The following is a 17645-nucleotide window of genomic DNA, read 5'->3' as shown; positions in this document are numbered from 1 at the left end:
TAAATCTACACATGTATCTATGTGTTGATTATTTTATTATTTTACACAAAAATTTTAACAAGGACCTTTTTTAACAAACCCACAAAAATTTTCCAACAGTGTATAATGATATCTATATGAAATTAATTTTCTATATACCTAATGAATATATTTGATAAGATCAAAAATTATGTGATCCTTCCTTCCACCGAAAGAATATAACCTGCTGCGTTATAACAGCTAAATTTATTTAGCTATTATATTTATTTATATTATACATTAATAGATATAAATATTAATTTGTACCGAAAATTATTCTCTTTTTTTTTCTGTCGTTTATTACTCACTGCTATCGGCGCTATGCAATGTCCTTGAATATCGTAAAAATTGTACGAAGTAGTTTTCGTGTAATAAATAAGTTTTATTGATAGGCGCGATAATGGCTTTGCTTCATAAAATTCGATAAAATTACAACGCCATCAGCGACTCGCTGAAGCGTTATCTTTGTGAAATGCAGATTGCCTTGTGTTCGATTCGCAGAATTTCAAGGCTACATCGGCCAACGGCGATGTTTGCGCGATAATCGGAATTGTATATGCGCGCGCGAGGCTGTCAATATATAATGCTCGAGGAAGCGCTTCCAGAAGACACAAATTATGACCAGACAGACATACCCATACACGCGCGCGCGCGCACACACACACAAAAGTTTTCTTTGTCGACGAGGTGGCCGAGAAAATGCGAGTTACCGCGACAAATAAAACTACGCGAAAGTAGCAGTATTTTGAAACACTATCAGTGTTATTATCGGCGCCGCGTCGATACGCTGCGTCGAAAATACTCAATATAGAATGCACACGTCCACAATGTCGGTAAAATCTCACAAATGTCTTCAGAAGTGTATAATTACTCTTAAACCGTAATTTGCCGATAGTAACCGCTTCAAGTGCTATAATAACGTTGCTATTACTGTCTTCAAATATCGTATATTGCTAGGGAGAGATACCGATCCATATTTCAAATATTATACAACACCGTGAATTGAAATATAATCCGCGACGAGCTCGTCGTGACGATTCACTTATTGTCGTGCTCAGGCGAAAGATAACGTTATCATGACAATTCATGTAAGGTATTGTTGCAGTTATTTTTTATCACTACACATATTATATGTATATTAAATCCTTGTATTCCGGCAGCATATGTTGTGCAAGAAAATGGTGTACATGGACCAAATACTCTTCCAGGACGAATTAATAAAGGGTGAAATAGCGGGATTACCGTGTCACGACAAACGTTTCTGCGATCTTCTTTGTTTTTTTTCCCCGTTTGATAAAAGCAAGTGTACCTCTGACGCGCATCCCGCGGGATTCGGGATATGCCGATGCTACGTTACGCGACGAGATATGTAACGGGCCTTCTTGGAACGTCGGGGGCTGGAATTCGTGGCCGTGTTCCGACCACCCAAGCAGTTCCGCCGGACATACCGAGCGCGCCTCTCGGAACGAATCGAACGCGGTTTCGCCTCGGCTTGATTAAGTTTATGAGCGAATCGCGAGCGCGGTCATAATCACGTATGCGGTGCAGTCGATCCCGTGAACCCCGAGAATCTTCCGAGACGTGCACCTTGGCTATATCTGCATGGCTATATCGCCAGTGAGGAAATACGTCGCGAAACGACAGTTACTCTCTTCGTTGAATAAATTGTGTGAGTTTATCGAAAGATGCTTTATGTGTAAATCGTTCCACGAACTATTCCATTAGCAAAAATTAATGAAAAGTGAGTTTCTTGTAAATTTTGCGGTTTATTTTTGCCTGCTAAAAATATAGAAGATTATTTATGTTATCGCGAATCCTATACAGATATATACTTGCTAGTGAAGATGCATATTTAAACCTCTGTCAGCCATCATTTTTTTTATTAACGCCGTCAACCAACTGGGGCTTTTAAGTCCATCCTATATTATTTTTATGTTCTAGACTTTTAGAAAATCCAAAAAAATTCTGAGTTACTTGTCAACATCTCTACTACAATATCCAATAGCTTTTTAAAGTCAAATATTAAACCCAATTGTTTATACAAAGTGAAATTTGAACACAAATGGGAAAAATGGAAATTTGTTTAAAAATTTATAACTTTGAGACAAATAAATATTAACCCTTCGTAGTCACACATGGGTCCATTGGACCCACAGTCATTTGGATCTAAATATCAGCTAAATGCCTAGCTTAAAATGGGGCTTGGTCCGCCATCTACAAGAGTTTGAAGTATCCTCTATAAGTAGAGACCGTTAATCATGTACTCGTTCACGATTTTTTTTCAACATGTTGCCATTTGATTTCTCACAAAACCGCAGTTGTTTTATATTCTAGAATGTTCAAGGTATGTTTCAGAATTATTTGAACCCGATCGGAACGATACCATTAAAATGACAACCATTCAAAATCGACTGGGTCCATATGACCCAGTATCGACCCAGTATGACTAACACGGGATTCTAGAGAAGTGTGACTACGAAGGGTTAATAAAAATGATTGCAGGGCTTTGTACAGGGCTTCAGACTACGACCTTTCAAAAGAATGTAGTCTTATTTGGGTCGACTCCAAAAAGTATATTTATTTTAACAAATAAAAATTTTGAAACTTTCAAGAGGTTTATTTGTGTACTAAATACAAAGAAAAATAAACGTTTAACTTTCTTTCGCATAGAAATACATTTTTATTGTAAAAAATTGTTATATAAAATATCATTACAAATATAAAAGAAAATTATAAATGAAAAGTAAAAAAGTATCGTATTGTTCGGCGTTTCTCTCTGCCATTTTGTAAATAATGCTCTACTAATGACAGAAGTGCTTTAATTAGCAAAAATTATTAGAAATATAGTGAAAAAACGAAAAAAAAAAAAAAAACAACATTTACTTACGTCGGTAAACACTAACGCCGTCAGCGGCCTGGGTTGTTTAGGGCACAGACTTCATTTTGCCGTATGTAACCGGATCGTTACATACTTGAACACGCATTGACGGAAACCGTGGCAGCGAAACCCCTCTACTGTCAACTTTTTTTTTTGGGGGGGGGGGGTTATCAAATACCGCCTTCTTCTCTCCATGAAGAAATGCAAAAGAGAAATTTTGCTTGGGTCTTTAAAGTCCCAAATGGCTGACAGAGGGTTAATAGGCACAAAATAAAGTCACATATTTTTTATGCTCTCTCTACCTTTTTGACGAGCCGACAGATCGTTTTAGAATCGACGAAGAATCATAATCATGATTTCTATAAAATGAGATACGAATGGAACCATCTTCGAGACCTTTCACCGGTGTCCCTCAGCCGTGACCGAGGCGCAATGCAACACAAAAGCCTCGAAATGCATCCGCCGTTCCGAGAATCGTTCGTCTCGCGGACGCTCTCGTAGGTCATTGGCGAGATCTCGAAAACGAGCGCGCGTTCGTATAGCGCGTGCGTGGGTTCGAGCTTCTCGCGCTTATGCATGTGCGAGCGAGGGACGAATCCTTCTCTTTCTCTCTATCTTTTGGCTAGGTGACCTCTCCAGCACGTAATAAACACGGGAGCAAACCTCCGGCGACGAGGCGCGGACCGGGGGCCGTCGGGGGCCCCCTAAACTAAAACGTGCTTACGTCTCTCTACGGGGCGACGCGCTAAACACGGCCAGACACGCGTCGACTTGCTCGATCTCTGGCGGCACGTTCGAGCGTCGCGTCGGCCGCTCGAGCCATAATGCCCGCTGAAACGTTTGCCCCTTTACGGCTGCACTCCGACAAGATGGAGGGTGTTACATTCCGGACGTATGACGCATACCGCCGAACGGGCTTCGGGCGATCCCTTTCCTTGCGGCCTTGAGACTTTCCAGATCTCGAGATGCCGTCCGTTCGGGACACCGCTCGATTTTTGCCGTTCGACATTTAACGGTTCGTTTACGACACGCGACTTTGTTATGACGCCGTTTGCGGTATCGTTGTAGCAGCTCGTATGGGATCGGCTCCTATCGTCTGCGCGCATCACGTGATGCTCCGTATATTGTAAAGTGCGCTGTATTATGAGAAGTGCATATAGAACGAGATTTTTATACGGGTCGAGAACTTACGCGAGAAACTTGTACGAACGTGAATTTTACAGTCTTTCGTATGCATTCCACTGGTATCTCTTCTTGGCTGGCTCACATGGCTCGCTCTTGAGAGCGCGCGTAATGAGCGACAGGCTTAATCTGGCCGGTCACGTACAAGTTAGATGGTCCGCATGTCCATGAATACGGTATCTCCGGGAAAGAGTTGAGGCCGGTTTCTCTTCACACAAAATGCGATCGGCTTACTTTATCATCACTTTACTCTGTCATTGGGACTTAATCGTATCCGAGATGCTAGGGTTGGATACGCTAAAGAAAGGCGAGCGTTGGTTTATATGATACAGATCTTTTTCTCTTTCTCGCGCGCGCGCGCGAAAAATTACGGTCACCCTAGATGGAAGCGCGCGAGTCCACTCTTCGGGATCATACGATGAAGTAAATAAATGTTCCGCAATAAAGGATCTCGCCGTGCGCGCGCTACCGCCGACGTGTAACGATTTACCGCGCCAGGTGCGGCGCGGTTCTATCGCGCGACTTTCATTACCCGCGCCTGGCGACGCGCATTTTAACGGCAAAAAATATGGAATCCATCGCGCGGCGAGAGATGACGAAACGCGTTACGCGTCTAGATGAAGTTACGGATACCGGCGCGGCGCGCGGTAATGCAGCGGCGTTGATGACCGCGCCGCGCCGGCCCAGCGTATACACGTCGCGCGAACATTTAACTCTAATTGGAAACCACCAGCTCCGACAATCGTGAAACCGGATTTGAGTAAAAATACACGGGACGTTAGCTATCTACTGCGAATCTTTCCCTAGTGAAAATTGTACGTAGATTTGAAATACTCGACGCTCGAACGTTTAGAATGTTATATATAGATAATTGATAACTTCGATTAAAATTCCGTTAGCTAAACTCGGAATACAAAAACTGATTACGGTATGACACATGTACCGCAGAGAAAGCTCGGATTGAAAGAGATATTGGATGAGAAATGGCGGAATGCATATGGGACACCCTATACATGTATAATGCAGTCTGGTTTGGAAAGAATCGGTCGTTGACCATAACGATTCATCCCGCAGTTTAGAAGCTATTGGTCGGGATTTCTCGACATAACAACGTCTATTCTGCGTTGGAAAAAAGTTGAGCTCGCTAGTGTAGACAATGCAGCCTCAAATTCAGGTTGCTCAGCGTGAGTTCTTTGTTAACGCGTGTCCGTGCTGGGGTTCTCCTGACGGAATCAAAGAGAGGAAGGAAGAGTATCGCCATCATAGGGGATACCATCGGAATAGTAATGCAATTGTCGTCCTGAATCCTGAATATATTTCTCAGTCTCTTATCGTTTGTAGTCACGAACTTTACATGTGTAATTTCTATAAAAATAAGCATACAACGAGCAATCTCGGCAATTCTTAGAGATTTAATTTGTGATTAATCTTACTTTATAGTATACGGAAGAAATTAATTACGTATTAATTGCTATCTCGCGATGTCGAAAGATATTTTCAAAATAAGCAAATATTTCGAGATTTAGTTACCTAATGTGGATTTCTTCTTAAGCAAGATTAAGGAATATCGTTCGAACCAATTTATTTTTCGTATTCTTACAAACAGCGGGATCATTGTACTCACATAATTATAAAATATAATTAGGTACGTATAATTATAAAACGCGATGAAAGATTCAATAATATTAACATGCACGCGGGCATTCGTAGATACTATCAAACGTCATGAAAATTTAATTCACACTAGACACTCATGCGAAGTGAAAATTATTGTCGATCCGTACATGATTCACGTTTACACACGAGCACTCATCAGCGATGTTAATAATTTCGCATGCAGATCGAGAAACGACCGAGCGACTACGGATTACAAAGCTATCGTTTGAATGATAAACGAGGCCTCACTATTCCGCGCGCTGTTATATGAATAACACTTGAAGAAATAATTCAGACGTTAATATCGATCCGTGACTTCCATCAACGATCGATTCGCACATACCAATTCGTCTAACCGTTACATCCATTTCTTTGTCTTCAGTGCACCAATTTATCTAACTTTTAACATGAAGGACTTTATCTAATGATACGTATAACGCTCAATAATTCGTCCAACATTACCAGAAGTATGTATATTATTTAGATCCTTATCGCTGTTACAAGTTTCCTTCTTCTAATAAATTATAGTTCGCGATCGTTCGTCAGCAACGGTCGCCGGTACTTTTTAGAAGAAAAAGAATCGGGGTCGCGTGTGCGGACAATGCAAAAATGCACATGTCGGGATAATTTGTTACGATCCTCGCATGCAAACTCTTTCGCTCGCGTACACGCGTACACACCCCCTCTATTGTCGTAAAGAATCGAAAAATCAGGTTACTCAGCATGAAATTGTTACGCTTATTACTACGGCATGAAAATCGTCGGTTTAATGAGTAATCCCCCTATTTCGGCGCGCAACGGCAACATAATCACGGTCCCCGCGGTTTCCTTTCTTTTTACAATCGAGGACTTCGGTAAAACGGATATTGCGTAACGTACGTTCATACGTTGCACATCCGTCGTCTTCAGCGATTCCCCCGCGCTTTTGCGTGACTCGCACGGGAAACTTTCTCCGCTCTCTGCGGACGAGCGACGTAATAAGAATCCGTACGAGAGATGTGCCGATAAACTTTATACTTCGAGTACTTGGTATTAAAATATTAACGCTTAATCTAACATGCGATCGAAGAGATACGTAATCGATGTAAACAATAATTATTAAATTGTTAAAAATTAAATTAATGTAGAAAGTAACGCATTATGGAAAACATTTTACGCGTTGTTAAAATCCGAAGATATATATTTTTTAACAAGATATCGACATACGACATCGATATGAGTTTACAGTTTGAAATGCTCCAACAATTGGAAATTGTGCGCGATACGACGGAACAATGTGTCGATAAGAGTAGCAAACGAAGGACGTTTGTAGTCGTGCAAAAATACTCTTCGTCGCTCCGTTCGGCTTCCTGGCGCCGGACTTTTTCGCCGTACGAAAGCCACGCATCTAACCAGATGCGACTTGTACGTGTCGTCGGACTCACTCGTCGGGGATAGTTTACCAATTGCTACGGAATCGCGCGTAGAGATATGGGACGCGCGGAGGAGGGATACCCGATTCAGCAGTGGGATATTCATGCGTGTGCGTGTCGTGCGATGCATTTCACGCGATGCGCTGATGTGCTCTCTCTTTCTCTCTCACGCGCGCGAGCGCGCACATGTGTTCGTTTCTCCACCGTTTCTCTCCCTTTCTGTTTCCTTCCCGTTCTCGCAGGCGGTTTAACATCTTCTCTTTCTTCCTTTCTCGCACCCCTTCTCGCCCCGTCTAGAATACGAATGTACGAATGCACGCTTGCGCGCGCGTTCCTCCGTCTCTTTCTCCCGATGCGTTCGTTTCTCTCGTACTCTCTTTCTTTGTCCTTGCTCTTCCCTCCGCTCGCTCGCTCGCTCGCTCGCTCACTCGCTCGTTCGTTCGCGTGCGCGTGGAAGCGATGCCACCCGTCCGTCGAGCGCTGTTGCCATCGCTTCGTCCCTCTTCTCCTCGGCGAGTACCTCCAGAACTCCAGCTGAGTGTTCCGCAGCGGTTTTCAACTGCGTCTTACGCGACGAGGACAGCGACGAACGGGACGAAGGTTGAAGCTAGGTACCGTTCTCGATGATTTTTAGACGCATTATAGACGTAAAAGGGCAGATAGTCTTTTATTTTGCGATAAGTCCCCCTAAATTCAAAGCAACGATACAAAAATCCATTCGTTTCTATCGAATAACGGAAAGAAATAATTAGTAGTGCGAAAGAAGTAAATCTGTACGTTAATGATAACAGCAATATACGAATGACGTAAACGCGTATCGATGTTTATGTAAAAATTATAATCTTTCGTTTGATTCCGGTATTGTCTAACGTGCCAGAAACTTTCATCAACTGCACGGCTTGAATGCGGCACAAGCTGCTCATGTCCAATCGCGTGTCCAATTTCTCGACACAGTAATATAACGCGGTAGTACGTCTCTTTAAGTCAATGTTCGTTTCTGCCATGATAGGTAGATGTTATTAAACGTGAGGCTTACTAATTCGCGTGTTGTATTGCGCTAATGAGATTGTCAGAATTTTCATCTCTTTCTGAGCTGAGCTTATCTCGAGAGCGCTTATTATCTACCCTTCGTCCCGCATGCTTCTTTCCGATTACGGCGATATCGGTTGTCTACTTTCCGAGTTTTATTCGTAAAATTCAGATTCGGAATCGGAATCGGGTACTTGTGGCTTTTCCTACATCGCTACTCTTGCGTTACGAGCAATTTCGTCAAACTCTCCTTCGTTGCTCGGCATCTCGCGCGATCCACTCACCGATTGCATAAGTCCGCTCGATTGTCTTACGAGATCAGTGTGAAAGAAGTGCAAAGTAAATAATGCAGGTCGTCAAACAGAAACTCTCTGTATATAAGGACTATAACTAAAAAACGCGTTACGTGCGTCGCTCGGAATGTCGCGGAGATATCTTTATCTATGATTTAAAAAAATGATATTCTCGTCACGCATTGTTTTTGAAATGAAAATATTTCATCTGCGTCCAGCGTATTTGAGATATTTATATCTTGGAGATGACGATATATATTTGCGTTTGTTGCGTTGTGTAAAAATATGTGATTACGTAACATCGATAATCTCCGAGTTGCGATACATGCGGAACCGAGTTCTGTTACTAGGTAGACTACATGTATCGCAGCTTGAAAATTATCGTTGACCCAGTTCTTGATTTTTACGTCCCCGCTCGCGCGACGTCTCCCCGTGATAGGCGGTCTTAAAGTTGGCGAAATGAGGTTAAACCACCATACGAAAGCCGCGCTCATAACCATATGGTGTCTGCGGCGGTGTTTTACGCTCAGGTAAAGTCGGACGGCGTCGTATATAGTTCACATGGTAGCGAATGCCGCATCAATTCCGTGGCGTTCTACCACGGTGGATAAGGAAGGTAGTGAGAGCGAGGGGATGATAGAAGAAAGGAAGCACGAGGCTTCGTAGTACCGAGGGGGGGTGCTAGTTTGACAGTGATCCTCAAGTCACGCTCTGCCGTTGCTCTTTCTTTTACGATTACAGAACAGAAACGATTACATAGATCACGTCTGTTTCGTTTCTAGGAAGTACTCGGTACATTGGCAAATAATTTATTCAATTAGCAAATAAATGTAAATTACATGCGAGATTATCGCACAAAGTTAACGCGCAATAGAAAAGAGAAGAGTGATTTGTACAAACCGTAGATATATGTGCACTTCTTGCAAGACGATAAAAACCAGATTCGTTATGTAAAACGATCTTTGCGTAATTAAGAAACCCGTCTATCGATTACGCGAGTGTGCCGCCGCCTAATGCATCTGGCATGTATCGCCGGGTGACATATAAAAGCTTGGCAGTTTCAATTTATACGCGACCACTCGATGTCACATCACGACACAGTAATGCGCTGCGATTGCTTAAGATAATTTGTCTACAAGACAATTTAACATGTTGCGCTCGTAACGGAGCATGCTTTGCGACAATCGGCCTTTATCGCGCACTTTCGAAATTTGATAACGACATATTGTATCAGCCGTTTTTATAGTTTGTCAAGAGCGATACCTCTTTCCATAGACCATTTATTCAACAATGTAAGAGCGCGTATCGGTAGACACTGCGCCGCCGGTTAAAGGGTTAAGCGGTTACAGTATTGTTAGGTACTCTTGAGAGCTCGATAGCCGCCAAGTGTCCCCAACATGACCAGGCAGGTATTTATTGATTCGATGATAGCAGCACACGTTTATAGCTAAGTCTTTATGTAACTGTAGAATAGAGTAGACTGGGGAGCTGTTGGCACCGTGCTAGAAACAAGGGTGGTAGAGACGCGAGCATCTTGACTACTTCAAAGAAAAGAAACATCAATACTATATACTTACTAAAACTGAGCATTCGTATATCTTTTTATTATGACAATCGATTCGTAAATCGGAACATTAAAAAATGGGAAAAATAGTTCATGTTACAATTTCATTTTTCTCGCTTTATTTTACAGCAGAGCATTATCTCTGTTTCTAAGATAGGGAGACGAATATTTTCTATTTTTCTTAAATCTTCAAGTGTCAATTTCTGGCTTATTACACATGAAAAACTTGATTTATGCATATCTAACTTACATTGATATAAAAACGTGTTAAACCGTACGACTATATGTCTCGTTTCGGACTTTGTTCAACGCAGGTAGGAAAATCGAAGTAATGTCGTTACACTTCGTACACTTTTATCGTGTTACGTAATTCGCACAGTATCGCGTACGTGTAATAAATCGTTAAATTAAACAAACCACTCGGGAGCATCCTATTTTAGTGGCCGCTATGCGCGCGCTAAATCGTACTCATCGCACGTTCATTCGTGTCATATTGAGACGGAAGCAGCGTGAACGAAATAATCTTAGCCATTAGAAACGTTTGACAGGCGAGGCACGGAGTGACACATATTTTTCACGCCGGGTATCAACAGACGCGCGCGTTCATGAGCCTGCTCTTTCCGTCCAATTCAGAAAAAAAACGGCGTGTTTATTAATAAAAAGCAATTACGTCACTTTCGTCCTACAACTTCGCAGGTTTTTTGTAAAAATCGATTTGCATATATGTAACACATTGCGTTCCCATAATGTTCCACGCGGTGTTAATGTGCGATGATTGGCAACGTGACATTGTTCATTGGTCATCAGTCACTGAATAAAGTCTAGCTATAATTGCAAGATTTATGATGAACATTGAACATGATCGGAATACATGTTTTGCCACACTGATGCGCGTGCTTGATGTTAATTCCAAGTACATGTTACAGCGAAACAATAGTATATAGATTAACCCTCGGTTGTCACACGGGGTCAAAATGACCTCAACCAACAATTTTCAAACAGCTGCATGCTGTTCAAAAACTAACAGTTTAAGTGGATCGCAAAAAATTCTAGAATTAAGTTTAAACATTTTAGAAAGTATTTTTATTATAAAAGGTTAAGTGGCATTATGTTCAAATTCTTTAAAAAATTCTTTAAAAAATGTTCAAAAAAGAGGTGTGACAATCGAGGGTTAAGAGTTTAATCGTTAATTACAAATTATAATGCGTATCAATTGCTATTTGTACTTGGACATGTGTTATGACGCTCCATTGCATAATCCGTCGCGCCGCACAAAGATGAAATATCTGAGACGAAAACGAGAATATTTAATATCCAATTATATCTCGAAATTGTCTCGGGCAGCCAGCATAATATTGCATAGATGGTATTTCCTCCTTTCTATAAACGCCATCTCTTAAACTTTGCTTTTTCTGACGTTTTCTAACGTCGACTGCATGAGGGAGAGGAGAGTTGCTCGCGAAATAAGGAAAGCTTGCGGTTATGCGACGCGTCGCCGAGGGGAAATTAGATTTGCTTGTTTAATTTCGATCTCCAAGCGTGCGTAACTCCGGTACCAAATTGACTTCGGCGCGGTCTATCTGTCGGGACAGACCTCCGAATTCGCGATTTTCTTCGAACAACATCGGCTAGATCGAAGCGAACTTCTTTTCTAGTTTCCCCATGTATCGTGATACATCGATGTCGAATAGCGATCGAGCCCGGCGTGATTTAGGGAAGTTCAGACTTTGTGACCACACGTCCACATATAGAAAATTGAACTTGAAGTGATACAAATTTCGGCTGGATTTTAATGATTTTCACATATCCGTAAGTCGCGGAATAATAATATTGAAATGTCAAGTCGCGCAAATCTGATACATTGCTTGTTTCAATGGAAAAGTGATTGAAGAGCTAAAATACTAAAGAGATGAAGCGCCACGGTGCCTCTTATCCTCTTTAGTATTTCCACTCTTCAATCAATTTAAATCAATGTACAGCGACGGAGATAATATTCAGGTAAAAAATCGCGCTTGATCAACCAATTTACGCGGTTGTTGCTATTTCACGGAAATATACTTTTCAAATCGTAAATATCTATCGCGTATATCTACATATACTGATCGAAACATATATAATATATAATTACGATGTACATTGTACGTGCTGTCATACATTGGTAATGCGTTTTATTTAGGTGGATTTAGTATGTTATATGGAAACGGAGAAAGTTATTATAAATTGCTGCTGAATTATTGCTGGATTGAATAATTAACATCATAGCCTTATCGTGCGAAATACTATGACACGCGCAGCGATCTACTATCAAAACAAATTCATGCTACTTAGTCACGTAAGTGGGAGATCGTGATAAAGGGATGTTGGTGATCGTGGGTTGTCGCGAAGTGGCAAGAGGACGAAGAGAGAGAGAGAGAGAGAGAGAGAGAGAGAGAGAGAGAGAGAGAGAGAGAGAGAGAGAGAGAGAGAGAGAGAGAGAGAGAGAGAGAGAGAGAGAGGGGGGGGGGGAATAAGAAGGGATATATGCTGTTAGGATGGGTCGCTCGATACTGACCACCTCATACGTCTACATATTTTTCTCTGTTATCCTTCTTTTACTTTCGTAGCTTTCCGACTCATTTTCTATTTTCTGAATCCTATAATTAGGGTTACCATAAAGTCGCCAAGGTGATACGGGACAGGAATGTGGACCGGGGGAGGGGGGTATATAAAATTGTTTACATTTTATTACGTTTTAATCACTTATTTAATTTAAATTAGACACTTTGTCTTGATATCACAGCACAATAACATTAAAATAAAATACACATTACAATAAAAAAATAAATAATATTTCTCAAACAAATTAACAACAAACATTTACTGCTGTGAATTTATCATTGCACATACACTGAGTCATTTAAAGGTCTAAATTTAACTTGAAAAATGTTCACGTTTTTTGTACCAGTCATACTTTTTTAGACGATTTAACAGATTTTAATAAATCCCTATTTTAGATAATTGTACACTGAGAAAAAAAAATCGTTGATTCAAAGAAATATTATTTGATTCAACTAATGCAGCGGTCACGGCTGTCAAGCTAACATTTGTTAATTCAACAAATATTATATAAAATAAAATAAAATATTTCTTGATATTACTCACGTATATTTGATTTAAATATATTAATATTTACATTAAACAAATCACACCAACTAAACGAGTTTAGTCAAATTAACAACATTTTTTTTTCAGTGTAGAATTCTGAGCAAGTTAACCCGAAATTATGGAACACAAAATTTTGTTTTATATGACAGATTGGAAAAGACTATTAGTAGTATAATAATATAACAATAATACGGCGGGTCAGGAAATAACAACTCTGTAGTTCTGTACGGGAAAGAGGACGGCGGGCGGTTTCACGAAAATACGGGACGAAACGAATATCAGGGTAAACGCACCTACTTGTGACCCTTATCATACCTGTGACCACTCGCGGACTTTTATTAAACTAGTCAGAAGTTTTAAGTAATTAAAAAGCATATGCATTGTGGTTTGCGATTAATAAGCCACGATTTGATATATGGTTTTAGTGATATTTGACTAACGATACTCGTAAAAATGTGATATAAGGCGCTCGTGTCGGTACCAGTGGCAGATCGAGCGCATGTTTACCGACGGCGACAGTAGATCTGGCGTTTGTCACGACACAGTCCACAGTTTTGTTACGTCGTCAAAAAACAAGCGTTGGAGAACCATTAGTGCGCAAAACTATCAGTGAACGATTAAGGAGTGTTGTGCTATTCGTGGGTTCCGAGAAAGGTTGGTGATTTTGAGTATATAGGCAAACGTTATAAAGCGGTGCAACAAAACACGTATGGATTAATCAGTGACGGGCTCAAGAAAACTAGTCGTAGCAGTAAATTTCGCTGCTATTAAAAAAAAACATAATTAATACCGATCTCCATACGCTTCTAGATGGGTGTGAATTGCATTTGTACGAGTAAGCGGAAAAATATTCAATGTTTGCTCCAGAGAAAACTCTAGCGACAACGTCTGTCACTCTGGATTAACTGACACATCGTGTGTTTTATATCGATTTATACTGATTTTATGCCGATTTGTGATCACGGCTTCAAATTACTTGCTTACTTACTTATTCAATTATTGAGTGATTTTTTTATCAAATACAATATACCACTAATTGAACCGAAACGACGATCACTGATCGATACATCCAAAATTAAATCAGGCAGTCACATAGTCTGCTAAAATTTCTCTTTTATATTTATTAGATTATGTTTAAAACTCGAGTAAAACAAGTTTTTCGATACAAAAATGACTAATCTTGAGTTCGGTATAATTGCTTCTTGATTGGAATCACTTAAAAGTATTTTCCTCTCTTATTAATTCATGCGAGAATCTTAGGTGGTCATAAGTAGGTGCATTTACCTTAACCTAACGAGAATACCGGACATGGGAGTTTAAGTACAGAATAATTCCGTATATACGGGACGTATGGCAGCCCTAACTGTAGTGTCAATTCCAATATTTTTTCGCCCGATATATTTTCGTAAAATTGCGCGAGATGACATAAATGTCGAACATTCAATATTCATAATCACAATAACACCTTAATTAAAAGACTATATATTATGTGTCTGTTATATTTTTCTGTTTCAGGTGAGTACTTGTAATAGTGGAATCTTGATGTACTTTTGGATCCTGATCGCTAACGTAATGTGAGTTGATGATGAATGTTTGTGGACTTATTAATTATTATTACATAAAATGCAAAATTTCGAGTTGAACTGCGAAATGTTAATATTTTATAAATATTTATTTTAAATATAGTTTACGTAAAAATTCATATGTACAAAATGTTCCATATTCAATATACGATGGAATATGGAACACCAATATGGAAAACCAAACAATATCAATGAAAATATTTCAGCAACAGTTGGTTTCGAAGGAAACATCTTATGAATGTATGTCTTTGTGTAGATATGCATTGTAGTTGAAATTTTAAGGTGACTATTTTTTTAAAAATAGAACCATAAATTTTTTTATTTGAATCAATTTTCTTTATTTTGCATTGTATTCTGGTATTGAAATTATCGAAAAGTAAATAACTTGTAATGTTTTATATTTTACATTGATACATATTTTGATGTGAAAAATAAAAATATCCCATAAAAATATATTCTTTTTTTAATCATTTTACTTTAATACACGCAGAAAAACGAGAAGAATCAATTTGTGTAAGACAAGAACACATTTTTATTTTTTATTATATTTTTATTTAAAAAGTTTAGGTTTTATTTAAAAAGAATGGGAATGACCTTGGAATCACAGAAACAGTTTTATTTAGAATAAAGATATATTTGTTCTCTTTTTGAAAATAAACAATCTTCGTTTGAAATATTTTCGTTGACATCGTAGGTCTCTGAGATGTTCCGTTATGTCGTTTAAAATGAGACATTCAGTACATAACGGTGACGTGAATGCAGAAAATTGCATTGGCCGATTATCGATTTGCGTTTCATAAGCAAACAGCTAACGTCGCAATTAATCGAAGGATAAGTGAGATACAAAAAAATAATTATAGAACGCGCGATTAAATAACGTACATAAACTTACGTACTAAAGATCATTACTAGTTACAGGCGATGGTATTTATATTATACGAACATCCGATATTCTTTATATAAGAAGCTATATAGTTTTTATATAGTAGTAAAAAACGATTCAATTCATTTAACAAAAATAATCAATCAAGCGATCAGATGTAGCCATCTAATTTTTGTCTAATTACTAAACGAATCGATTTAATTAATTCGATATTAGAATAAGTTGTGTCAAATCTTCAGTAATAATATAAATAGCTTAACTTTGTTTAACGCCGATTTCTCCGAGAATAATGAGCATCTTTCTCATTTATTCGTAACGTGATGCAATGTTATGCAACATCCTCTGTCAAGAATCGAGAAACGTGAATATAGGCTTTTACACGATACGAAACGAGTACCAGACGAGACTTGACGATCGTACGATTTGCGACAAATCCGGTTGACAACCACTGACAAGCAGGAGGCAGCTGAGCGGACAAAGAGCGAACGGTTATTGCAGGACGACAGTGCAGACTCGAAGCCCGGCACACCGGCGAGCCCCACTCTTCGTTCTTTCATTCCACTCCTCCGTTTCGCCTCATGTCATGTATCCCTTGAATCTAAACCTATAAGCTACCTGCACCTACGCTTCCTGATATTCGCCGCATCGACGAGACTTTTAATCTCCGAGATGCATTCTCGGACGTCTACCTATTTATGTATATCCCTTTATGTAATGACCTTGAAGCCCTGTTTTCCGGCTACAGTTGTATTATAACGGAATAACTTACTTAGTATTGTATTATAACGGAAAAAGTGAGGACTATATATGCGAATTCTTTGTTCCCAGTATACTTTTCGCATGTCATAATGCAAAAAGTTTATGGATGAAATATGATGAACACTTTCTCTTCTTGGTTTGTAGATAGATAAATAGCTTTCCTAAACCTTGATCAGATTCTTACAAGGGCCATTTTTCACTGAGAATGTAGAATATACGAAGGTTAAATTACGTTTGAATTTACTAATACAGAAATAAAAAGGACACAGGGTTTTCAGTATATTTTGCCAATCTATACTATCAAAGGCGAATAATATAGAAAAAAAATTTTTTTTCGACATATATTATAAAGAAAAAATTTACATGATTTCTCGTTTTTGACGTTAAACTCAATAGGGCTGCAGAAATAAGAGCGAAAAAAATATATAATTTTGCGTTACCTATGTATTTTTAAACAGTCACCCATCGTTTATTCAGCCTTTTATTTTTCATAAAAACATCATTCTTTTCAGCAAATCAAAAGACTTTAAATTTTTTAAGTATTCTTAGAACGCATAAATAGCATCGCAGTCGATAATTTTTTAATAAGTTTGTAATATGAAGATCTACATGTAGGGATAGAGATTTTTCAATCGAGAACAATGATGCGTCTTCTTCAGTCGAGTTTGCTAATGACCGATATTTATTATAGAATGCATCATTTTTAGCGTATAAAATATTTCGAGAATAATGAGATGATTGAATATGATGTGTTAAAAAATATATATATTTTTTCCCCTTATGAGTCCTCGCGTTTGATATAGTATATGTAGATTGGTAAAATACTGAGAACCCTGTGTTTTTTGTATTATTTTGTATTAGTAAATAAAATCCAATCCACATATGTTGTATATCTCGGCAAAATGGGGCTTGTAATAATTTATTTACTATTTATTTATCTATGAACCAAGAAGAAAGTCTTCACTACATTTCATCTATAAATGTTTGCATAATGGCATGTGATAAATGCTATTTATAATTTGTTTTTATTATTATAAGATATACTAAATAATTATTTAAAGCAGATTATGTTTTAATCCGTCATTAAAATTGAAAACAGAAAATATCTATTGGCAATATAACATAGTTTGTAATGTGCAAACGATATTCCATTGATTAATACTGTTATGAGTGGTTTTTATTTTATTCTGAACTAACAATTTACAGCATTTAACCACTCGCCAAACTTTATTTGTTTATAACTT

General features: G+C 38.8%; 1 protein-coding gene across 1 annotated transcript in view; it reads left to right on the top strand.

Moving 5' to 3' along the window:
• LOC139781294 (uncharacterized) overlaps positions 1–14769 on the top strand; it is a 30933-nt gene extending 16164 nt beyond the window's left edge. Inside the window, exon 2 of the mRNA XM_071720145.1 lies at positions 14692–14769. Within this exon, the coding sequence (XP_071576246.1) occupies positions 14692–14754 (63 nt within the window). The 3' untranslated portion in view covers positions 14755–14769. The remainder of the gene's footprint in view (positions 1–14691) is intronic.
• Positions 14770–17645: the final 2876 nt, after the last annotated feature.

Source organism: Temnothorax nylanderi, unplaced genomic scaffold, assembly GCF_030848795.1.
Source record: "Temnothorax nylanderi isolate EJ_2023f unplaced genomic scaffold, tnyl_v1.0 TNYL_tig0327_pilon, whole genome shotgun sequence".
Taxonomy (NCBI): domain Eukaryota; kingdom Metazoa; phylum Arthropoda; class Insecta; order Hymenoptera; family Formicidae; genus Temnothorax; species Temnothorax nylanderi.
Note: the sequence above shows the minus strand (reverse complement) of the source record. Positions and strands in the feature narration are given on the sequence as shown.